The 20,938-nt window shown below is 41.2% G+C and overlaps 1 protein-coding gene across 3 annotated transcripts in view; it reads left to right on the top strand.

Moving 5' to 3' along the window:
• Window positions 1-20,938, top strand: part of SMYD1 (SET and MYND domain containing 1) — a 50,628-nt gene that overhangs the window by 1,614 nt on the left and 28,076 nt on the right. For 2 of the 3 annotated variants that reach the window (XM_032352706.1, XM_032352708.1), the window contains exon 1: window positions 6,312-6,811. The exons of the other annotated variant lie outside the window; for it this stretch is intronic. In XM_032352706.1, coding sequence (XP_032208597.1) covers window positions 6,675-6,811 — 137 coding nt within the window. In that variant the 5' untranslated portion in view covers window positions 6,312-6,674. Of the gene's footprint in view, window positions 1-6,311; window positions 6,812-20,938 lie in introns of those variants that run through there. 3 annotated transcript variants of the gene reach the window in all.

Genomic DNA, 20,938 nt, shown 5'->3' on the forward strand with positions numbered 1-20,938 from the left:
GTAATGTTAATAAAGCACAATTTCACGCATTCAAACATTCATTGTTAGAAAAACCTTCAAATGTTTATGAAACACTGGGACATAAAGGCAATAGTCTGGTGCTTGAATGGTAAACAGAAAATGTGTGCTTCTGTAGCTCCTGCAATACCCAACTCATTGTAGTTGTTCGCACATAATGCTTTTTCTTTATCTCCACATCTCTGCTCATGCTGCTATGTTGGTGGGGCTGAAATAGTCACCTCCAGCTCTGGTTGTCTCCCTGCCTTCTTATCTTTGTCACCTACGTCTCTGAAGCCTTTCCTGACCTCTCAGGCTGCCCTGGATATCCTTTCCTCTTTGCTTCCTGTATCTCTCTCACCATTTTTACATGCTCTTCCATAATTATCTCTAAATGGTCAGTGTTCACAAGGCTTTAAAGACAGTGCTCACATTTATTCATCTTATTTCGGGGCACTGAGCGCAGTGCCTGATACATGTGCTGATAAATGCATGTGGAATGAGAAAATTTAGGGATTCTTGGGAAGAAAATGCAGCCAAGGATTTCTTGGGGCCAAAAGAAGAGGGAGGGAAGCAAGCATGCTATTTTATTAAGAGCACAGAGCCCAGAGAGTTTGAAATTTTGCCAGTGATGTAATTATACAGGATATAATGGACTGTTAAAGAGGACACCTGCCTCTGTCATTATGGCATGTGAGTGTTAGATGTGCACATCTAGCAGATTTTCTTTGATTCTATCCCTCTTAGTGATTATGAAATAAATGAATCAGCCAGTGAATGCACTTGAAAGCAATGAGCAGCCCCTGGCTTATTTAATGTTGCTAGACATTAAGTTATTATTAGTTTAAAGCAAACTAACTAAAATGTTGGCAAACATTGTCTGTAAAAGGCCAGATAGTAAATATTTTCAGCTTTGTGGGCCATATGGTCTTTGTTGCAAGTATTCAACTTCGCTGTTACAGTGTGAAAACAGTCATAGAAAATATGTAAACAGATGAGTATGGCTTTTTTCTTTTCTTTTCTTTTTAAGTAGGCTCCATGCTCAGTGTGGAGCCCGAACTCACTACCCCAAGATCAGGAGTGTCGTGCTCCACCGACTGAGCCAGGCAGGTGCCTCTAGTATGTCTGTTGTTTAATAAAATTTTATTTATGGTCACTGAAACTTACCTTTGATAAAATTTCCATGTGTCACAACATACTCTTCTTTTGACTTTTCCCCCCAATTATTAAAGAAGGTACAAACCATTTTTAGCTCAAGGTCTCAAAAAAAATTGTTGATGCCTGGCAAAAATGAACCTTATCCCCAGGTACAAAGGAGGTGGAATCCAGTGTTCTTTTACTAAAGAAATCTTGCAGTTCTCTTGATTTGCCACTAGAGGGGGGTCCCTTGTAGGTGTGTGGCCTAGAGAGCTGGTCTTTCCAATACAAAGGATGATTAGAGTTTTTCCGTAGTGTATGGTAAATGAGCCACTGCCATGTTAATGCAGGCTTAAAAACTGTCCTAGTGTTTCAGAATCATTCCTCTGGGTTTCATTTATATTGCCACCTTCATATTTATATTTATTCCTCCTTTCATATCCAACTGAAGGGAACACAACCATTCTCAAGTCCTCTGAGATTATTTGCTCAAGGGCTCAGGAGGAAAATAATGTGAATACAGGCTGTGGCTAAAGATTTGCGGGCTGCAGCTTGGAATCTAGGAACAGCTGCTAACCAAGATACAGGTTAATAAGTGGAGCTCATATTCAGAGGATGCTTGAAGCCCAAGTGTTGATATACTTAAAACTCCAAAATAGCCCCCATTCTTGGCCTCTTCGTGTCACCTTCTTCTACCCTTAAGGTGCATGACAGGACCCGACATTACCCTGGTCCAGCATCTTCTGCAAGTTTCGTTATACCCTTTTTAGGGTGCGGGAGTACTTGATAGCCATAGTGACATTCTAGGCACATATGTGTGGTCTGAAGTGCAAGGGAAGTTCAGCTGACATAGAGGTAAATAGAACCATAGTGGTTATTCCTGTCATCCTCTTGTCTGAAATCTCCCAGCTCAAATCTCTGTCCCAGGCAGGGAGTCCTCTGGCTTGAGCTGCCCCATTTTTCTCCCTTTGTCAACACCCTTCTTCAGACACTCCAAAGAAAGAGACTGGATGGCTATGAAAATCAATAACAGTGGAAAAAGTTTCCATCTTCTTGGAGCAGGAAAGGGCTTGACAGAAGCATAGCTTTTAAGGACTGTGAAGCTCAAATCTGTCACGTGGTTATGTCTGCTCTGGCCCCAAGTTTGACCTCTGAGGAAACGTAGAATAAATCTGTTTTTCCATACCTCAGTATGTGATGTTGAAGAAAACTCATGTTCTTCCTGAATCTTGCCTGCTAAACATATCTCCGGTTGGGCAATAAGGAATCCTTCCAAAACTCTAGAAGGGTTTTTCCTGATAACGAAGACGAGCAGTTCTCATGAAGGCAGTCCCACCACTTAGGGGGGCATTTTTAGAAATTGCGTGTTGGGGGAACTTCTGGTTGTGCCATGCTACTGGCATATTGTGTGTAGGACTGGGATCACAGAAGGGTTTGGATCCCAGTGGGAGGATCCAGAGGGGCGTAGGTGAGCAAAAATTTTTATATAGGATTTAGGTTGATGAGTAGTGCAGCAGGGCCACATGTCCTCTTCCATGTCACCAGCTAATAACTAGAGCCACCATCCCCTTTCTCGCTGATCCTGGCCAGAGATGCAGGATATCCTTAGAAGCAAGAAGCAGCCTTATGCATTGAAGATTCTTTGCCTGGCCCTCACAACCTCAAATATACAGATGTACATTTTAGGTGGGTGAAACTTTGATTATAATTATCAGAGTCTAGAATTCTGTTTTATATGTAATCATAGAATCTTTTTTTAAAAAGATTTTATTTATTTAAGATAGATCGAGAGAGTGAGAGAGAGAGCATGAGAGGGGAGAAGGTCAGAGGGAGAAGCAGGTTCCCCATGAAGCTGGGAGCTGGATGCAGGACTGGATCCCAGGACTTTGGGATCATGACCTGAACTGAAGGCAGTCGCTTAACCAACTGAGCCACCCAGGTGCCCCCAGAGTCATTTTAATATAAGCTAAATCTTCCAGGAAGGCAGCCTCTTGTTAACTGAAGAATTATGCTTGCTTTCGTTCAGAACTTAACTAAGAATCATTCACTATTTCAGAAAAATCATGTCACAGACAACTGTGCCCTGTGTGATATTTGTGTCTCCAGAATCAATCTACACTTTTAGCTGTTACTATCACAGCGATTCTACGTGGAGTTGCAAACATATGAACACGTTATCATGTGTTCTACTGCGGTTCTGCCTGAGTGTATACATAATGAGCTCACTGACATATTTAATTTACCATGAATATATATTATTTTATTATAAGCTGACTTTAATTTTATTTCTCCCTTATTAGGTTAGGGAAATGTTTTCATCCATTTGGGCTATAATAACAAAAGATCACAGCCTGGGTAGCTTATGCAGAACAGAAATTTATTTTTTATAGTTCTGGAAGCTAGAAGTTCAAGACCAGGGCACGGGCACAGTTAAGTGAGGACTCTCTTCCAGGTCGTTTGTAGTCCTCATGTAACTGAAGTGCCTAGGGACCTCTCTGGAGCTTCTTATTCATGTGGGCTCCATGTTCATGATTTAAGCCCCTCCTAAAGGCCCCACTTACTAAGACAATTACCTTAGAGGATGAGGACTTTCAACATTTTGCAATTTGGGATGGGGCGGAGGGGAGTAAGATAAAACATTCAGGCTACAGGATTAATAATTTATATTTTTTAGATATAAGAGCTAGTAAATTATATATGCCACTTCATTTCAGAGTAGCAAAAGGGTTGTTATATAATATTTATTAGAATGTGAAATGATAGTATTTTATATGTTTGTTTTCTGTTGTTGCCATAACAAATTACTTAGTGGTTTAAAATAAAATAAATTTATTATCCTCCAGGTTGGAGGTCAAACTCCAGAAATGGGGTTCCCTGGGTTTAAATCAAGGCGTAACAAGGCTGTTCTCCTTCTAGAGGTTCTAGGGAGAGAAGCCATTCCCTTGCCTTTTCCAGTTTCTAGAGACTACCTGTGTTTCTTGGCTCATGAGACATCCTCCATCTTCAAAGCCAGCAATAGAGTATCTTCAAACGTCTCTCTGACTCTGACCCTCTTGCTTCCATTGTTATATCTCCTTTTCTGACTCTGACCCCTGCCATCCTCTTATAAGGATTCTTGTGATTCCATTGGGCCCACCTGGATAATCCAGGATAATCTCTCTCTCTCTCAATATCCTTAATCACATTTGCAAAGTTCCTTTTATCATGTAAGGTAACATAGTCCTGGGTCTGGGGAGTAGGACCTGGACATCTTTGGGGGCCTTTGTTCGGTCTACCACACTTTAATATAATACTTGCTCTGATAAGGTTGACACTCGCAGATATAAATAAAGCATTAGGTTTGATGCTCCCTCTCTTTCTGACTTGGGGCAGCTAGATTGCCATCTTGACCTTGGCTGGGGCTGAACTTGTTCCAGGGGTATGGTGTCTAGAGAACAACCTAATCCCTCCCAGGCTGAGCCACTGGCTCCTGAGTGAAGACCTGTGGCTGCAAGGCCCAGGCAGTGTGGGTCCATTTGAAGTTGTGGGTCCCACTGTGGGTCCAGTGTGTCTTCATTTGAAGCTAACCTGGATTGAAGAGCTCCTTTTTAATCTTTTTTTATTCCCCCTACCCCATTGGGAACATGTGATGTTTACTCTCTGGGGAACCTAACTTGATTTAATTAAATTAATTAATTGGTTTTATTAAAGATTTTATTTATTTTTTTTAAAAAAAGATTTTATTTATTTATTTGACAGACACAGAACACAAGTAATCAGAGGGGGGGGGGAGTAGACTCCCTGCTGAGCAGAGAGCCCCATGCAGGGCTTGATCGGGGCTTGATTGGGGCTTGACTGGGGCTTGATCCCAGGCTCCTGGGATCATGACCTGGGCCAAAGGCAACTGCTTAACTGACTGAGCCACCCAGGAGCCCCTTGTTTTGTTTTTTTTTTTAATTGAAGTAGCATTGACATGCAATGCTATATTTGTTTCAGGCATACAATGTAGAGATTTGACAACTCTGTATGTTACCCTATGCTCATAAGTGCAGGTACCATCAGTCACCACACAACACTATTACAGTACCACTGACTGTATTCCTTGTGCTGGACCTTTCATCCCTTTGACTTATTCATCCCATAACCGGAGTCCCACATGTCCCTTTCCCCTTTTGCCCAGTCCTCCAGCCCTCTCCCCTCTGGCAGCCACCAATGTGTTCTCTGTATCTGTGGGTCTGTTTCAGCTTTGTTTGTTTTTTTAGGTTCCACATGTAGGTGAAATAATATGGTATTTGTCTTTTCGACTTTATTTTTTAAGATTTTATTTATTTATTTATTTATTTATTTGACAGAGACACAGCGAGAGAAGGAACACAAGCAGGGGAGTGGGAGAGGGAGAAGCACGCCCCCTGCTGAGCAGGGAGCCCTACCCAGGGCCGGATCCCAGGACCCTGGAAACATGACCTGAACCAAAGGCAGACACCCAATGACTGAGCCACCCAGGTGCCCTGTCTTTTCAACTCTGATATCGGCTGCCTCGTAATCAAGAAGAGTGGCAGTTAGGGGTACTTGGCTGGCTCAGTCACTAGAGCATATGACTCTTGAGTTGTGAGTTTAACCCCCACATCTGGTGTATTTTTTTAAAAAAAAAAAAATACAGTGGAATTTAAGTCAATGGACGTTTTAGAATTGCCCTTCCCATGTCCTCATTCCTAGGAAAGAAGAAAGAGGATGTTGGTGTTTTGGGGGGAGCAGATACATGTTTCAGGGAAATTTGATTAAAAAAATAGAAATGAGTGTTTTCTTTTTCAAAGTCTGCCTCCTCTCTCTAATACAGCCTCCACCAGCACATCTGCATCATCAGGGAGCTCCCAGACCTCCATGCCCTGGGTGGGGGTGCTGTGGGAGCACCAGATAGTACTGAAGAAGAGGGATGCCTCCAGGAGCCTAAATAGTACTGTTATGTATCTGCCAAGGGGGTCAGTTTGGCATCTGCTATATTCTGCAAACAGTCTGCCTATGGGGGAGGAGGGAGGGAGACAAGGGGCCCATCACACTTGAGAAGGTATAAGTCTGACAGCTGAAAGTTCCCAGAGCAGCAAGCATCATCTCTTCTCTTGGACCATTTCAGCTGTCTGCTTTGGATTGACAGAGGCATCTGGCTGCTAAAAATACCCTACTGACCAAGTGCTCCCTATTCCAACTAAAGCTGAGCACAACCGCCATCCGGAACTGATCTGCTTCTTGCAAAGGAATTTTTCAAAGTTTTCAGTCCCCATTCGAGGGGCACACCAGCCCATGGTCATTTCTGCCTTGTCAGCTTTGCTGGGTGATGAATGAGACCCTTGTCAGATCACTGTCATCTTGCCTGCCCCATTCCCACCTCCAGGAAACACGGCAGAGGGGGAGGTGAGGCCCCAGTGGCTGAGAGGGGGTAGGGAAGGGGAGGTGCTTGTCCATTTATAGGCTTGCTCTTTGGGATGCTGAAGGTGCTGAAATAGCAAGGACAAGGGACTTGGCTGAGTGTGAAATACCCACCGAGCGGCCTAAAGGACGCTGAGATGACAATAGGGAACATGGAGAACGTGGAGGTCTTCACTTCGGAGGGCAAGGGCAGAGGTCTGAAGGCCACTAAGGAGTTCTGGGCTGCGGATGTCATCTTCGCTGAGCGGGCTTATTCCGCAGTGGTTTTTGACAGGTATGAAATGTGGGGCAGTGTCGCCTTTTCTCTGTTGGTGTGGGTCTAAAATCCTTTGCTCTCAAAATCATCAGGGAAAGGGATAGAATCCATGTGATCATTTTTAACAAAATGGCACTTCTGACAGCTGTTTCCTGGCATCAATTTTTCTGCAAAGAGTCATTGCTAATGTGATTTACTCTGGTCCCTGGGAGGGTTGTAAAGGTGAACAAAGGCTTTGGGGCACTGTTTCACAGTCCCGTTGAACTTGGTTGAGTGGGTGTGCTGTATGTGGGAAGGGCAGAGAGAAGGGGAATGGAAAGGTGGGTGTGGTGCTGTAGGAAACATTTTCTTACAGAAGGCTCCATGTTTTTAGCTTCTTGAGTAAAATCAGTATATTAGAGCATAAAGTAATTGCAGAGACTTTAAAAAATCAGATGTAAATACACAACACTGGAATCCATTTACATTTGAAAAATTAGAGTACCACCAATGAAACTGAAAGCCCTTTTTATGTCTCCCACCCCTAACCCCAGTCATCTCTGTCTTTCCTCAGAGGTAATACCTGTTACGATTTTAATGTGTTTCCTTCAAGAATGTTCTTGTACTATGATACACGTATATCTGCATTTATCAGAAATGTATAGCTGTAGTTTGTCTTTTTTTTTTTAACAGAGGTGGTGTTATACTTCAAATGTCATTCCAGAACTTACTCTTTTTACTAAACAACATGTTTTAATATGTCTATGGAAACGCTAAGTCTATAGATAATTATTTAAAATCCTTGAAGATCTGTTTCTTTTACCCACATGTAGATCTATCTATGTTGATCCATATGCTGTGTGGATTGCCAATTTTAACTGCTGTGGATATTCTACCCTATAAATACATGAACACTTACCTATCCACTTCCCTCTTGAGAGACATTTGGTGGTTTCCAGTTTTTCATAAAAACAAACATTTCTGCAGTTAAAATCCTTGACCATGCTCACTTGTACATGTGTGTGGTTATTCTTCAGGATATATGGCTAGAAGAGGAATTGTGCCATAAAGAGTGCTATTTCTATTTTAATAGGCTCTCCAAAGCACCTGCATTAAATTTACATCCCCATTTTCCCACAACCATGTCTCTACTTGACTACCAAACTTTTAAATTAGTATTAAATCTTTATTAAAAAAAAAAAACCAAACTGCCAAGTGATTAAATTATAACAATATTCTCCAAGTCCAAAGTTGGGGTGATCTGTCTGACATTAGTATGGTCTGAATCAAGATGGCCTCTGACAATCTAGGCTTTGTGGTTGGCTGAGTGTACTTACCATCCTGAGAATGGGCACTGCTTTCAGAGATAATTTGATTAGTATTCAGATTTTCATTTCTCCTGTGTAGGGACCTTCAGGAGAAGGCAGTGAATGGAATATATGGCTGACTGTCACCTGAGGACTATAAGGGGGGCTGAGGTGACAGTAATACCTCTTCAATGGGAGCTTATCTTACTTGATTAATTTACATGTGTATGTTTCATGGCTGAAGATGAGTGCACTTGAGGACTCATTTGAATTTGGAATTAAGACTGAAAAGCTGGGAAACTCAACTCTGATCTTGGTGCTACCACTGAATGGTCACTTTGCCTTATATAGGATACTTCCATTGGTGCCTCCAGTTCCCTAATAGCCAATTAGTATCCCTTTTAAGAGTGTTTGGAGTTGGGGCACCTGGGTGGCTCAGTGGGTTAAGCCTCTGCCTTCAGCTCAGGTCATGATCTCAGGGTCCTGGGATTGAGCCCAAGTTTGGGTTCCCTGCTCAATGGGGAGCCTGCTTTTCCTTCTCCCTCTGCTGCTTCCCCTGCTTGTGCTCTCTCTCTGTCAAATAAATAAATAAAATCTTAAAAAAAAAAAAAAGGAAAACTAAGAAGAAAAAATACGTATCTTCACACAAAGATACTAACCCTAAACATCGTTGTATATGTCCTTCCAGCTTATTTTAAAACATAGGTTTCATTTTTACTACACAGCTGGAATCTTATTATAGAAACAATGATGTTTTACATTTAATAATTTAGCTGCTTCTTGATACTAAGTTCCCTTCATAATATAGTATTTAATGGCTGCCTACCACTTCCTTATGACTGAACATTTGGGATGTTTACATGTGTTTCTTACCATAAATAGATCATCATTCATTTGAAGTTGTAACTACAAAACAACTTTAGTGTACATTGAGATAACATGCTAACAAAATGTTATATTACTATTATAATAATAAAAACTGAGATTATTAGGGTAAATGATCTTTAAAATGATTGAAAAAAATCTAGAAGAGATGCTTTTAAAAAGTGATTTTTCCCAAATTTGTCCCTGCAAAGATGAAGGGGCTGCTCTTTGGGTGTACCTGAGATAGCCTGGAGAGGCAGCAAAGGAAACCTTTGCCCATGATGTCCTCCCATTTTAGCCTCCTGGAGAGATTCAGCCGCTGTAGAAGAGAAACCCAAGTGGGGAGGTAGGACTGAGTGACTCACAGAAGAGGCACATTCTAATCCATGTTATTGCAAGCCAGGCTTTCTACCCTACCCTCCAAACATAAACAGGAGGAAAGATTTTATTTTTAGTTGATTGCTATATTAAATGAAAATTCTTTCCAACAATACATGACATATATTGTATGTATGAATGTTATGAAACGTAGCAATAAATGAACATCTAGGAAACATAATAAATGAGCACCCATGAAACCATCATCCTGCTTAACTAGAGCATGCCATTATATTGCATCTTTATCTTTCCCTATCCAATCCCCGGCTTGTCACAAAGGTGACTAGTATCTTGAATTTTATGTTATGATTCCCTTGGCTTTTGACTAATAGTTTTATCACATATTTACCTATTCCTAAACAATTTACAATTTAGTTTTTGTGTTTTATTTTTGATCTTTGAAACAATGGTATAATATCACATATGACTTTATGCCACTTGCTTCTTTCACTCAATATTAGTTTTCTTATTCATCCATATGGTTTTGTGTAACTAAAGTGTAGGTTTGTACCACACTTTATTTTTCCATTCTTCTGCAAGTGGTTGCAATGGACATTTTTTATTTTATTTCTTGGTAAACAGATACATAATGTGTGTATCCTAGGAGTGAAAATTACCCGATCATAATGTATGTGATATTCAGCTTTAAAATATAATGCCATAGTGTGTGAGGCTGTCTTGCAAGTTTGCATTGTCTTTGTTAGGATGGACTTAGTTTAGCATTAACAGCAACAATCCAGGCCCTTATAATATAGTCCTTAGTCTGGTTAGAATCTGTTGAATTTTACTGGTTGGAAAAATAGGTGGTCTCCTTAAAGATAAAGGAGCAAGAATAAAGTGGAGACAATCTTTTCAGGGCTGGCAACACTTAGACTACTGAGATCCCTTCCAGGTATAGTTAATCAACTGGGCAACTTCTTCCTGAACTCCAATTTAGCCTAAGGAGTTTTTCTATCAGGGTGCTCCAAGAAGCCCTTACTAATCCATCAAAACTGGCATTTAAAAGAAAAGCTATTTGCCATCTCTCTTAGGGGTTTGACTGGGTGTTGGAAAGGGATGAAGGTGCAGTAGGTGGGTAAGATCAATTTACCAAGGAGCTGTCTTTCATGGACCCAGTCTTTTACAGTGGATGACCCCCCAAGGGTGGTAGGTGAACTGCTAGTTGCTCTCGACTCCTCGTGCTTTCTACTCTGAGTGTGCCCAGTTTTCGGGAGGACAGAGAATAGGAACCCATGATACCTTAGCTTGAGTGATCCTGCTTATTTCTACATGAGATTGGACTAATCTGGGAATTCATGGCATTGTCTTGTTCAGATTTTTAAGCTTTTTTATAAAATACAGAGATTATAGGAAAACCAAAGTAAGAAAATAAAAATTCTCTGCAACCTTAACATTCAGAGAAAACTACTGTTAATATTCTGGCATATATCCTTATGATTGTCTGTTTTGTGTTGTTTTTACATGAAGTATAATTGACTCCTTACAAATGTTTTATGCAGATATGATCCATATCGAATATTTTCTTGATCCTAATGATTTGTAGGTGGGTGGTGGTGGTGGGAGAAACACTACACTAAATGTATACCTTGATCGTAAAATGCTTCCCTAAAATTAACAGACTGTATTAAAATATGGGGGGGGGCAGCTTATTTTACAATGAAAGGAATATGACACAATATAGTATTTTATTAATTCTAGGATACATATTTAATTTTTACATCTCTGAAGTCATGATGTATCCTACAATCTGTGGCTCATGGTTTAATTGGGAGCATTTGTTTGTTTGTTTACTAATGGCAAAAAATGATATATTTAATAATTGACAGTATCTTAAATTCAATGTAATTAATGTACACATTTCTTCCTTTCACAAAAGTGGGTTCTCATGTGACTTCTTTATCCTAAAATATGTTGTGAGAAACTTTTCAAACCATTATTATCCTCCTAGAGCATATTTAATGACTACATTGTATTCCTTTTATTGACTGTTACGTATCACTTCATCAAGGTCCGTATTTTGGAGATCAAGGTTGTTTCCTCCTTTTCCTAATAGATCGTTCCATACATCTCTGATTATTTATTAAAGATAAACTCCTAGATGTGTTTTGGATTCAAAAGACAGTTTTAAGGTTCTTAATATAGATTTCCAAATCACCCCCACCAAAGAGGATTATTATACCAGTTTTCTTCACACGCGATATAGCATTTGCCTCCTTATCCCAGCGCTGGCCAACACAGAGAGCTAACTTTGACTTTTATATTTTATATTTTATCTATAAAAACTTTTTTAGTATTATTTTGTTTTCAATCTTTGTATTATTAGGGAGGTGAAAGGTATTTTAAAAATACATTTATTGGTCATCACCTTCTTTTGTGATTTGTCTATTTTCTTTTGATGCCCTCATTTGAAAACTATATGTGTAGCTCATATAGAGGTCATAGTTCATTTAGAACTTCTAAATTGGTTGACTCCTTCTGCATCATTTTGATTTATTACCTCTTTTGATTTTACCTCTTTTGTAATTCTCAGTTACTTCTATTTTAATTGATTAATTAATGTATTTATTTATTAAGTACATGCCACGCCCAGTGTGGAGCCCAATGTGAGGTTTGAACTTAAAACCCTGAGATCAAGACCTGAGCTGAGTTCAAGAGTTGGATGCTTTGGGCACCGGGGTGGCTCAGTCAGTTAAGCGACCACCTTTGGTTCAGGTCACGATCTCTGGGTTCTGGGATCGAGCCTCATGTTGGACTTCCTGCTCAGTAGGGAGTCTGCTTCTCATGCTCTCTCCCCCTCTGCCTTTCCCCACTGCTGGCTCTGTCTCTCAAATAAATAAATAAATAAATAATCTTTAAAAAAAAAAAAAGTTGGATGCTTAACTGAGGCACCACCCAGGCATCCCTTGTCCTCAGTTACTTTTGACTTTCTTTAATTTTTCATGTCTTTTATTTTTTAAAAACTATTCATTTTTCTATCTTACATATCTTTTAAAATGATATCCAAGCTTTGTTTTTAAGTTTATTTTTATTTTAGTTACTTATTGTCATTGCATTCTTTCACTTTCCTTTTTATAGCTTATTTAGTTCATTTTAGGTCGAGGGGAATGAGAAGATAAGTGGTTTTAGCCTTAAGAGCGACTCAGGCATTCAGCAAGATTAAGGCCTTATCTTTTTTGCTGCTTTGTCTTGGATGGACTGTTCCAGTTCTCTGAAGTAAAACCTCCATCCTTTTCAAACTATAAAATCAGTTGGTTAACCTAGTTGACCTACAGACCAAGGTCCATGGGGCACGCCTTAGCACACTGTGAATAGAATTGTATCATTGCCATCACCATCATCATCTTAAAACAAAACCCACAACCAAATAGATTCAGGGCCAATCTGGCATAGAATCAGATTTGACCAGGATAGGAATTTGAAACATGCTTTATAGTAATATTGGAGAGCTTCTTTTAATAGCCATCTACAAATAATGGACTGTTGTTTGGAAGAAAGAGGGTTCTGAACTTTTCTTTTTTTTTTTTTTTAATTGACAGAAGTGTGAGAACCAAGCACCCTGAGCAAAAGTTACAGAGTCGTATTTCGGGTCAAAATGAAGTGTGGAAGGGGTAGTGCTGGTTAGAGCTCAAGCCATCTAAGAACTAAGAAGGCCCTGAAAACCTTTACATTTAGAGATACCTACCACCTCACAATATATCAAAACGTAGTTTTTGCTTACCATTTTAGAATGGAGTTTTGTAACTTTGCTATTGGAATTGTTATTAATTTCCATTTGGCATTTTTCATTTTTTGTTTGTTTGTTTGTTTTAAGAAAACTTTGAGACTATTCAAAAGTATTATAAGTCCCAAACCTTTTCCTAGGTCACCTATAAGCTTAGGCCTTTGACACTGAGCCTCTATTGCCTAAACGAGACCAGGGCTGCCAGTGCTGTCTGGAGATGGAAAGGCTATTTTCAAGGTTGTGTTGTTCCTGATGGCAACCTGGCAGAGATGATGTCCATGAGGAGTCAGGCAATAGAGGGTAATTGGGTCATTTGGCCCTGATGATCCCCTGTAGCATGAGATTCTACAGGTTATATGATTTCTTCAGTACATGTGAAGGACTCCAGTGCAGCACCAGAGGGGTGCTGGGCTAATATAGAAATGGAGCTTATTCTGATTATTATTTTATTTTAGCATTAAACACAAGAAAGGGCATGGAAATGGTGCTCACAAGCAGTTCTAGGAGCCAAAAATACTGTGTAATGATTCCTTTTTTAACAATCTTAGACATCATGAATTTAGAGTGCATCTAGCTTTTGGGTTCATGGATCCTTAGCTAGGGAGAGACCTATACTTAGAGGATTAAAGTTTATGTGGATGTGCATCCATGCTTTCTACTTCCGGAGAGAAAGTCTATAGCTTGCATCACTTTTGAAATCACTTTCAACCCAGAAGAAGGTTGAGATCCATTGAGTATATTCAGTCCTCTTTTACAGATTGGGAAACAGCTTAGTGACGTGACAGGCCATGCCCACGTCATACACAGACAAATCATACACAGACTGAGATTCCTGGGATCTTGTCCAGCCATCACTTTTCACTGTGTTGAAAAGTGGGATCCAGCATTGCCTACTTAATTTCTTCTTTTCTTGTCAGTCCTGTTAATAATATTTAATTTTAATGCAAGAAATGGTACCCGTCCATCAGTTTCAAAACAATCAGTCTGGTTCTGGGACCTGAGAAGGGTTAGATCCAGAAACTAATTAGATCCAGAAACTAATAGGTAAAAAACAGGAATATACATGTGATTACCCAGGAAGAAAAGTGCCTGTAATAATGAACCAATGTATTCCCTTCCTACCATTTCTATAACAAATTACCACAAATTTTAGTGGCTTAAAAACAAATTTTTTAAAAGATTATTTATTTATTTATTTGACAGAGATCACAAGTAGGCAGAGAGGCAGGCAGAGAGAGAGAGAGAGAGAGAGAGAGAGAGAGAGGAGGAAGCAGATTCCCTGTGGAGCAGAGAGCCTGATGTGGGGTTCGATCCCAGGACCCTGGGATCATGACCTGAGCAGAGGGCAGAGGCTTTAACCTACTGAGCCACCCAAGCACCCTCAAAACACTAATTTATTATCTTACACTTTTGAAGGTCAGAGATCTAAAATGGGTCCATAAGGCTATGTTTCCTAGACTTTTATAGTTTCTTCAGGCTGCCTGTATTCCTGGTCTCTATCTTCAAAGCTAGCAGCATAGCGTCTTTTTCCCCCTCTGACCTCCTGCCTCCTTCTTAAAAGGAACCTTGTAATTACATTGGACCCACCAGGATACTTCAGGATTGTGTCCCCTTCTCAAAGTCCTTAATCTTAATTACATCTGCAAAATCCCTTCTGCCATGTAGTATAAAATATTCACAGGCTTGGGGGGGGTGGCTTTTGGGAATTTTAGGGGTGCCTTTGGGGATTTTGGAGGGCTATCATTCAGCCTATCACAACCAATAAGATGAATTGCATATTAATCCAACTCATCACAGAAGATGTTAAGAAGGATCAAAGATAGGGGCACCTGGGATCCAGCCCCACATCGGCTCTCTGCTCAGCGGGGAGCCTGTTTCCCCCTCTCTCTCTGCCTGCTTCTCTGCCTACTTGTGATCTCTGTCTGTCGAGTAAATAAATAAAATCCTTTAAAAAAGAAAAAAGAAGGATCAAGGATAGTGCATTCTTTTAAAAGATTTTATTTATTTATTTGACACACAGAGAGAAATCACAAGTAGGCAGAGAAAGCTGGGGAAGCAGGGTCCCTGTTGAGCAGAGAGCCTGAAATGGGGCTCATCCTAGGACCCTGTGATCATGACTGGAGCTGATGTCAGAGGCTTAACCCACTGAGCCACCCAGGCGCCCCAAGGATAGTGGATTTTTACCAAAAAAATTTCTATAAATAGAAACTGAACTGGATCCTTATTCTGTTGCAAGAGTTGAAAGTGCCCAGGAGATCATGCATTCCTGTATAGGAAAAAAACAAAGTTAAGAACATAAGAAAAAGTAGAGTACTTTAAAAGAAATTAATGTCAGTCAGGCTTTTTTGAAAATTAGAGCAGTTAGGAGCTTCAGGTCCACTGGAGACAGCTGGGCTTTTAGCTACTGTAATACTATGTAGGCCTGTGGGAACACTGGGATTAACGTGGCTTAAACACCAACACACTGTGGCCTTAAATCTGATAACAGCTGGTAGGGTGGGTAGTGAGGACAACTGGTGCTATAAATGGAAATCATTTAATAAAGGTATTAGGGAAATTCCTGAACAATTAGTTCAGAAAATGAATGAATCATTGTTTGCTATTCAACTTACAGTGTTAAACATTTACACTCAATGTTCAGAAAATAAATGAATCATTGTTTGTTATTCAATTTACAGTGGTTAAACATTTACACTCGGTGTTGAGGATAACCATAGCAGATTTAGAAATATGTCTTTATTTTGTTTTATTTTTAAGTAAGTTCTACACCCAACATGGGGCTTATACTCACAGCCCTGAGATCAAGAGTCACGTGCTCTACTGACGGAGTCAGCCAGGCACCCTTACAAATAGTCTTCAGGGGCGTCTGGGTGGTTCAGTGGGTTAAAGCCTCTGCCTCCGGCTCAGGTCATGCATAGTCTCAGTGTCCTGGGATTGAGCCATCGCACTGGCTCTCTGCTCAGCAGGGAGCCTTCTCTCCCCCCCACCCGCCTGCCTCTCTGCCTACTTGTGATCTCTCTCTCTCTGTCAAATAAATAAATAAAATCTTAAAAAAAAAAAAAAAGAAAGAAATATGTCTTTAGTTTGGCATTTTTAGTTGCAGAGACAAGACACAGTGAAATGTCACATGACCTGTTATAAGCTGTATTGCTAAATTTCATGAAATAACCCTTAGATGTGGAAGTTTGAGAATAATTGCTTTTTCGTTATAATTAGATCCAGGTTGTCCCCACAGCAATGTCATCTTCAGTCATGTGCATCTGAAGATGTGTTTTGAGCATGGGAAGTGGGGCGCGATCACAGCCCCAGTGTGGGAAATGCAGACATGTCCAAGTGGGGTGTGTGAACTTCATCATGTGAGTTGTGGCAGAGAAAATGCTGAGAATTGCTACTTAACTAAGGAAGAGATGTTAAAAAAAAAAAATAGGCAATACCTATATCTGACCTAAGGAAGTAGTATCACCTAACTTCTTATGCTATGTAGAGTACAGACATTAATCCAGCGATGCCCCATGGGCTGACATGGGCCATTTAAAAACAACATTAAGGGGCGCCTGGGTGGCTCAGTGGGTTAAGGCGCTGCCTTTGGCTCAGGTCATGATCTCAGGGTCCTGGGATCAGGTCCTGCATCAGGCTCTCTGCTCAGGAGGGAGCCTGCTTCCCTCCTCTCTCTGCCTGCCTCTCTGCCTACTTGTGATCTCTGTCTGTCAAATAAATAAATAAAATCTTAAAAAAATAAAAATAAAAACAACATTAAGTAGATGGCATCAGGAAATGAAAAATGAATCTCCCAGCCCCAGGTGTGTGTCTCCACTCTGCAAAAGTCTTCAGCGGCTCCCCTTTGCCTGCAGAATAAGGACGTACTACTGAGGGTAACATTCCAGCTCTCCTTGTGTCTGGACATTGTTCCAGCATTGACCCAGCAAATTAGTGGTCATTTCCCAGTGTGGTATAGCCCATGATCTTGTCAGATAGCTACTCCTGTCTCCTCCACATGCCTGTGTCCCCCATGTGGATGCCTTGACTCAAGCCAGTGCCTCTCCATGGAAGAACTTGACATTCTCTGAGTACATACTCAGCCCATGTTTAGTGGGTTCCCTCACAGATGACCGACTTCCCAGATTCCTCGCCTCCCCCACCTCAGTGTGAGTTCGGTCTCTCTCCCTTGAACCCTGCAGCAAGTTGCCTGCACTCCTGGATGGCATGCCTTAGGCATGCCCTACATGTGTTTATGCCTCAGCTCAGTCTGGGGACTGCTCAAAGGCAAGGTTTGTCTTGTTTATTTATTTATTTATTTATTTAAGATTTTCTTTATTTATTTGACAGAGAGAGACACAGTGAGAGAGGGAACACAAGTCGGGGGGTGGGGTGGGAGAGGGAGAAACAGGCTTCCCGCCAAGTAGGGAGCCCAGTGCGGGACCCTGGAATCATGATCTGAGCTGAAGGCAGACACTTAACCACTTAGCCATCCAGGCACCCTTGTGTCTTGTTTATCTTTAAGGCCCTCTGTTACCAAGCTCAAGGCACAACACACAGTAGATGCCCATAAAGGCTTCTGAAAGGAAGGTAGAGTGGAAAGAACAAAGAAGGAAGGAAAGAAGGAATTGAAAATATTGTAAAATCCTCTGGGTACTTGAGGGGAGGAGTATTCTTTTTTTTAAATATTTATTTATTTATTTATTTTTTTAGGGGTGGATTATTCTTTAAGACATGCCCCCATCGCACTGGCTCTCCATTTTTGAGGGAAGAGCCCCTGGCAGGGTGACAGTTTTTAGGAGTCCAAAAAGCCGGAGTAGTTGGTTCAGTCCTTTCTGGCTGTTTCTGGAAGCCTTTTCCACCTTGCAGGCACCTTCTCTTTGCATCTATCTGTCCAGTAACTAGTTGTTTCCATACAAGGAGCTGAGTAGCAGCTGCACGTCCAGCCTCTTGACTCTGACAGATGATATAACCCAGGACAGACTCCAGAGCAAGGAGTGAGTGGAACCGGCTGGCCAGGGCAAAGCATGCTCAGGGCTGCAGGCAGAGCCCAAAGGTGGGCTTTGGCACCTTCCTTTGTCCTCTGTGCTGGGCGCAGTGGAGGCAGCTTGAACTCCTATAAGCATAATATCCCTGGAAAGACTGTGGTCACTATTCTAAAGGGTTGCTGTGAAGGTCTAACAGAGGAGAATTGCTTACAACTTCTATTTGAAAATTGCAGAGTGTTGTGAAAAGGGGAGTTACTATTCTCTAGAAGCACTGGAAAAAGGGCATCAGAAGAAAAATGGGACTTCCCAAAGGTCTCCTGGCTATGGCTGGGTGGAGGAAGCATCTTTCTCTTGGAATCCAAAAAGCGGTTTTGGACTTCCTGTCTTCTGGATACTCTCTCTCTCTCACTGGGGAAAGTATGTAGGAGGGAGGTATTTCTGTTAGAGAATTACCTGCCCCTCCTACAGGGGTTCCCCTCTAGCTGGGAGGTCTTCCTTGCTGGCGGCTGCCTCAGAAGATGCTGGAGGAGAACAGGAGCTCTGAGATCACCTGGCCTGACCTCCCCACATGGCAGATGGGCTGGTGGACCAGGCTGACAGCTCCTGAGCCCTCATCTTGTGCAAGGCTCACTGAGCTGGCTCTTTTACATTTCATTTCATCTTCAAAATCACTCTGAGAGTGGTGGGATTTGGGAACTTCTTTATAATTTTCTTCTTGCTTGAATTTCTTAAAATAGTTAAGCATGTTTCATTAACAAGTAATATTCATCTGTCTAAAAGATTTCAAGATCTAGGTGTTGTTATTCCCATTTTCACATAAGGACACAACGACTCAGAGAGTTTAAGGTACCTGCTTGAGGTCACACAGCTGGTAGCTACTAGAATCAGTTGAACCCAGCTCTGACTGACTCCAGGTCTGACCTTCCATAATATCCATTCTGCCATCAGTCAGGGAGATGGAGACCAGAGGGACAGGATTTTTTTTTTTTTTTAAATTAATCTTCTCTTTCCTGCCTTTCTGACACTTCCGTGCATATCCTACGGGAAGGAGCAGGTTTTCTCCCATCTCTACATTCCTGTTACTCAGTTACAGCTCAGCATCACCCAGGAACTTGTTAGAAATGCAGAATCTCAGGCCCCACTGCAGATCTACTGAATTGGAACCTGAATTTTAACAAGGTCTCTGGCGATGTGTATGCACACTATGTTCGAGAAGCCCAGCTCTGCTTCATACCCACCCCCTCCTCCTTCCCAGTTCCAGCCTTAGGGCTAAGCTTATTGGCAGGTGAGGTGTTGGAGAGAAACATCGGCTTCATCCCAAGGAGATTTAAATTAGGAGATAACTCACAATGCTTTTCACCAGGATTTAAAACTTGACTTTAGGGGCGCCTGGGTGGCTCAGTAGGTTAAAGTCTCTGCCTTCGGCTCAGGTCATGATCGCAGGGTCCTGGGATCAAGCCCGACATGGGGCTCTCTGCTCAGCAGGGAGCTTGCTTCCTCCTCTCTCTCTCTGCCTACTTGAGATCTCTGTCTGTCAAATAAATAAATAAAATCTTTTAAAAATGAATAAATAAAACTTGACTCTAGGCCCTAGAAAACTTGTAGGATGGATTGTAAAACAAGTGTGTGAGCCTGTAGAAAACAGTTTGGATAATTTGGTGGCTAACATCTGGAACCTACTATGAGTTCACTATGAGAAAAAAAAAAAATCATTTCAAATTAACACTCTAACACCCGGTCTGGAGTGAAGTCTTCATGCTGCAGCACGGGACCTCTGTCTCTAGCCTTCTCCTGGTCAGAGTGGTTGTTAGTGACTTAGAAGGCACAAGGGGCTTTCCACTAGAATTTTTTTTGGACATTTTATAGCCATCATTCATGGCAGGTAGATTATTCTATAATTAGGCCCCATTAGAAGTGTAGTAAGTCAGTTCATGGGATCCTGGAGGCAGGTTCCAGGACAGATGTATTGCCTCCCTTCGAGCCAGGCTAAGAAAATTTGAGCTTTATAAGCAGCGTGGACCAAGGAGAGGGCAATGCCAGAGGTACATCCCTGGGGCAGACCGTAAGGGGGTGTTGTCTAAACAGAATTTAAAAACAATAACAAAACTGACATTTAAAAACCTAACTAAAAGACTTGGTTTTAATTGTCAGTGTGCATCAGTAATTCTAAACAATGTCAAGGATACAATACTCTTCTTTGGTGGGGAGTGGAGAGTCTACCTTGGTCTCAGTTCAAAATAATTGTTTTTTTTTTTTTAAAGATTTTATTTATTTATTTGACAGATGGAGATCACAAGTAGGCAGAGAGGCAGGCAGAGAGAAACAGAGAAGCAGGCTCCCTGCCGAACAGAGAGCCTGATGTGGGACTCGATCCCAGGACCCTGGGATCATGACCTGAGCTGAAGGCAGAGGCCTTAACCCACTGAGCCACCCAGGCACCCCAAAACAATTGTTTTTTCATAAACTTCAAATTAGCACGTTTTAAAATCACTTACCCAAGTGATCTTGTTACTCAAGATAACAAATTATCTTGCCCAGAGGTTAAGCCAGAGGACTCTTCAGTCATCTGGCCGTCACCTAACACCCATGCCTTCCACCACGTGTTTGTTGCAAGAGCAAGTTCTTAAGGTTCTCCGTTGCTTGGCCATGGTTCATGTCTCCAGCCCCTGTGCTACTACGTCTTCATGAAGTTTAAATATATTAGAAATAAGTGGAGCCCACAAAGATGAAGCAGCAGAACTTCTCTGTTATTCTAGGTGACCACCTGGAGTTTGTGGTTCTGTTTAAAATGTGAAACAGTGAAATAGTGCGGGAACTGCAAAGCGTAATATTTGGTAGGTGCAAATTTCAGTTTCCACATGAAATATGTCTATGGATGTGAATATATCTGTATAAATAAAAATATAAGGATATTATACTTGAGTAGTCTAAA

Source organism: Mustela erminea, chromosome 7, assembly GCF_009829155.1.
Source record: "Mustela erminea isolate mMusErm1 chromosome 7, mMusErm1.Pri, whole genome shotgun sequence".
In the NCBI taxonomy this organism is placed as follows: Eukaryota; Metazoa; Chordata; class Mammalia; order Carnivora; family Mustelidae; genus Mustela; species Mustela erminea.